At 47.7% G+C, this 4,491-nt stretch overlaps 2 protein-coding genes across 2 annotated transcripts in view; both read right to left on the bottom strand.

The window, feature by feature from the left end:
• kctd14 (potassium channel tetramerization domain containing 14) overlaps nt 1-665 on the bottom strand; it is a 4,457-nt gene extending 3,792 nt beyond the window's left edge. The window contains exon 1 of the mRNA XM_008285908.1: nt 572-665. Coding sequence (XP_008284130.1) covers nt 572-622 — 51 coding nt within the window. The 5' untranslated portion in view covers nt 623-665. The remainder of the gene's footprint in view (nt 1-571) is intronic.
• A 1,100-nt stretch (nt 666-1,765) lies between these two features.
• The window catches only part of rps3 (ribosomal protein S3), a 6,041-nt gene continuing 3,315 nt past the window's right edge, over nt 1,766-4,491 (bottom strand). Inside the window, exons 5-7 of the mRNA XM_008285907.1 lie at nt 3,812-3,999; nt 2,938-3,140; nt 1,766-1,836 (exon numbers count right to left, since the gene is read on the bottom strand). Coding sequence (XP_008284129.1) covers nt 2,941-3,140; nt 3,812-3,999 — 388 coding nt within the window. The 3' untranslated portion in view covers nt 1,766-1,836; nt 2,938-2,940. The remainder of the gene's footprint in view (nt 1,837-2,937; nt 3,141-3,811; nt 4,000-4,491) is intronic.

Genomic DNA, 4,491 nt, shown 5'->3' with positions numbered 1-4,491 from the left:
TAACCCTAACCTAACGTAACATAACCCTAATCTGATCCTAACGTAACCCTAACTTAACGTAACATAACCCTAACCTGATCCTAATGTAACCCTAACATAACCCTAACCTAACGTAACATAACCCTAACCTGATCCTAACGTAACCTTAACATAACCCTAACCTAACGTAACATAACCCTAACCTGATCCTAACGTAACCTTAACATAACCCTAACCTAACGTAACATAACCTAGCGTAACCCTAATGTAAACCTAACCTAACACTAACGTAACCCTAACCTAACCTTAACCTAACACTAACATTACCCTAACGTAACCCCATGAGTTACTATCAGTCGTTAAACCGACATGAAAGCCAGTAAATGTGTGGAGACTGAAGCAGCTCTCAGGTTTTAATCTTGAGCCTCACAAACTCCTGAAACGGACAGAAAGCATCTGCAGGAAGAAGTGCAGCAGGAAGGAGCAGCTGCCGAGCCTCCGTACACCTGTTCACAGGTGTGTCACAGGTGAGACTTGAGGCTCTGTGGCCTCCAACCAACGTCCAGACTGTCGGTAAAAACTGTTTTCCTACCGGAGCCGCCGAGGAAATCAGCTTCTCAGGTGTTTGGTCCGGAAGGCTCATCTTGAACAGGTGAGAGTCTGCAGGTGAGAGCTGCTCGACAGGTAGGAGGCAGGGGGTGTGGCCTAACCCGGACCTACAGCTTTATACCTGAGAGGATGAGTCACTCTGCTGCAAATCCTGAAGCTGTTTCCAGGTTACAGCTGATGGCTCCACAGAGAACACTGGTCGTTATCTTAGTCGTCTCCTTAGTGAACGTGAATATAAAAGCATCTTGAGAATTAAATGAGTCTAATGAACGTGTATCAGATGGGCTGTGATGCGTCATGTCGTCATATAAACCATGATGACATTGTACGGTCACTCAGGTAACTGTGTGGTACATAAACAATGTCGTCTTCTAATATTTAAATGAACATTTATATTTACATGCACCGTACTGTCGTCCTAACGGTTGTGATTAAACAGGCGGCTGAAGTGATTTTCTACAGCTGACTGTATTTCATGTTTAAAGCTGTTGTTCAGGAGTCGATGTGACTGATGAATGTAGTGGCGTAGCCCTAACGCTGACTCTACACTAAATGATGTCAAAACCTTCACACATGCTCAGATCACACGTCACCATCCAATGTTGAGTTCTTCCATAAACCTCCAGATCCTGGACATGTTGGAGCAGAGTGAGAGCTCTCCCTCACCTGCCAGGTGGCATCATGTGACCTGTGACTCACTGGATGACATCATTCTACTCATCCAACCACGTGGACTCAGCACGGTGCACATCCAGCAGCTCCTCTTGTAGACATACATTAAAACACTCATATTCTCAGAAAACACCCAAAAAACAATCAAGCTCCTGAAAACACAGAATATATATAAAATATAAAACTAAATGATCTCAAATGTACATTTCAATAGAATCAACAACTAAACATTCTGACATGAAAAACATCGAGTGCTGCTTTTAAGTGTAGAAAACGACCAAAACACTAAATATATAGAGTATGTGAAGTATTTATATATGATGTATACAGGGTTATATGTATATATTAATATATTATCTATAAAGGGTTATATATATACATATATATGATATATACAGGGTTATATATATATATTTATATATTTCCCGTCTGGTCACGTTTCATGTCTGTTTATTTGCAGCCAGTGGTTTCAGTGTGAGCATGAATGACAGAAGCAGCACAACAGTCTTTTTCACACTTTATTGTTTTTGTACACAAAGATCCGAGTTCTGCTTCCATCGGGTGGCGCCGGAAACCCTGTAAGACAGAACCAGAGTTAAAGAGCAGCTCAGGAGCTCTGACGGTCTCCACACAGGATCAATCCAACAGAACAATCTAGATCAGAGCTCAGAGCCACAGCAGCGTCTCTTCAGGTCCAGGAATGTGAACAGACAGAAAACAAGATCAGCACCACGACAGAACCACTCTGCTGGGTTCTGTAGAACCAGGTTCTCCAGAGCCGTGGTTAAAAATGCTTTACAGCTTCAGCCCTTCTCAGACAAATGCCTCGATGTCTTCAACTGAAGAGTCCTTCATGTTCTGAAGAACCGGAGCAGAACCACAGAACGTGACTCTGAAGCGGTGACCAGCAGAACCAGACAGAACCGTTCCGACTCGTCATCGTATCATCACTGAAGGGACTGAACCTTTACAGTCTGCTCACTGAACACAAACTGAACCACAACTTAGATTACAATACGTTTCCACATCAAACCGAGCCTTAATGGTACCGGTGTTTCATCCTCTGGACTCCAGCAGCAGAGAAGGCTCAGCCTGAACCAGAACCAGAACCAGAACCAAACCCAGACCCTGACTCAAACCCAAACCCTGACCCAAACCCAAACTCTGACTCAAACCCAAACCCTGACCCAGAACCAAACCCAGACCCTGACCCAAACTCTGACTCAAACCCAAACCCTGACCCTAAACCCTAAACCCTCACCCAAACCCAGACCTAAACTCTGACCTAAGCCCAGACCCAGACACCACCATCATCTGGGTTCTACACTGAGACCCGTCTTCTATTTATGAGCCTCTTGGTCATAGAAGGTCTCTCGACTGTCGAGGAGCACTGATTGGTTGAAACGATGTGCTGTTGGTGAACTCTGAACTGTAGGCTGAGACCAGGTTGTGAAACGTGACTGCTTCAGGTTCAGAGGGTTAAAGGCTGAAGCCCGGTCCACAAGGCGCGCTGTGTACCCGTCTGCTCAGTAGCAGGACTAACGGAGGCCCTTCACTGACTCAGGATCAGCCTCTAAACAACACACCAGCAGCGAGGAAGCTCCACATGTGGATGGAGCTGCAGGCTTTAACCAGTACATCATCTGATCCCAGTGCTACCCAGTCCCCTGAACCTACCTGCTAGGCCGTGGGCACAGGTGCTCCCTGGGGCATGGCGGGCACCTCTGGCTTGGCGCCCTTCTGCTCAGACATGGGCGTGGTGGGAAGAGTCTCCTCTTTGGGCTCCACGATGCTGACATGGTCAGGGAGAGGCTTCTTAGGGCCGATCTTACCGCTAGGATCCCACGGCAGCATGATCTTCACCTTGATGCCCAGCACACCTGAGTACAAACACAGCTATCAGCTGACAAGCTTCAGGCCGACATGGACGCCTGGTCATCAGGAAAGCTGGAACAACAACACCGTTCTCCACCGACTGTGTGACGCAGCGACCACGTCACTTCATTAATCAGGATTATTATAGACGATGCCTGATGGTCACATGACGCTACAGCGTTTACTGGTGGATGGAGACCAATACCAGTCCGTCTGCAGCAGATCTGTCTGTTCTTCTGGTTTCACTTCATTCTAAGGTCCACATCTCTACGCTTTATTAGTTATTGTGTTGGCTGCTAACTTAGCTGTTAGCATAGCGTTAGCCACTGTGAAAGCTGCTCATGTCCTGATCTGTGTCGATGTTTGTGCTTAGTGTGTCAGTTATATGCTACAGACAGCGTTAGCAACAAGCTAAGAGGTACAGCTAACCTCTCAGTGTTAGCATTAGCTTAGCACCATGAGCAGAATCAGTTCAAGTGTTCTTCAGCTGGAGCTGCTACAGTCTGACGATGTGCTCGTCTGTCTCTGTGTCAACAATAGTGCTCAGTGATTGGCTGTTACTTTGACGTGCAGCCAATCACGGCTGTCTGACTGCAGACAGAAAGGAGGGGAACATTTCATTCATGCTTCAGCAGCTACAACGTGACTGCTGACCAGAACAACCCTGTGGACTCACCCTGCCTCAGCAGCACGTGGCGGACCGCCGTGTCCACGTAGTAGTTCACAGGATCTCCGCTGTGGATCATCAGACCGTCCACAAACTTCATGGATTTGGCCCTCTGACCTCTCAGCTTACCGGAAACCACCACCTCACAGCCTTTAGCTCCGCTCTCCATGATGAACCTCAGGACTCCATAGCAGGCCCTGAAACAGCAGAACCACGTTCAGAACACAGACGCTGCTGCTCTGGTTGGAGCAGGACAGAAGGCAGCATGGTTCTGGATACCCCCCCGTGTAGATACACCTGTAGACCCAGACGGAGGCTAATAAAGAGAAAAACTACAACCTCAGCACACGAGCTCTGGAGTCCTGCTGGAGGACCAAGAAGACACCTGGGTCGAGTCTGGACTTGTTCTGAGCTTAGTGCCACAGCTCACATCAAACAGCTGCTCTAACATCAACCCTGAGCTGCTAACAAGGTTCTGACCCGCTAACGAACCCCTCATTAGATGCTGCTGCTGCTTCTTCACCAGCTTCATGGCTAACATCAAACAGCTGCTCTGACTGAAACCCAGGCCCGGTTCTGCTCCAACTACAGTCAAGGAACAGCCTGGATGCACCTCAGGGACCTCTAACCTAGGGCTGGTCTCAGAACCTAACAGGTCGGTTAGAGCTGGAGCTGGTCTCAGAACCTAA

Source organism: Stegastes partitus, unplaced genomic scaffold (genome assembly GCF_000690725.1).
Source record: "Stegastes partitus isolate 25-593 unplaced genomic scaffold, Stegastes_partitus-1.0.2 Scaffold422, whole genome shotgun sequence".
Classification (NCBI taxonomy): Eukaryota; Metazoa; Chordata; class Actinopteri; family Pomacentridae; genus Stegastes; species Stegastes partitus.
The sequence above is the reverse complement of the archived record's forward strand: the minus strand, read 5'-3'. Positions and strand labels throughout refer to the sequence as shown.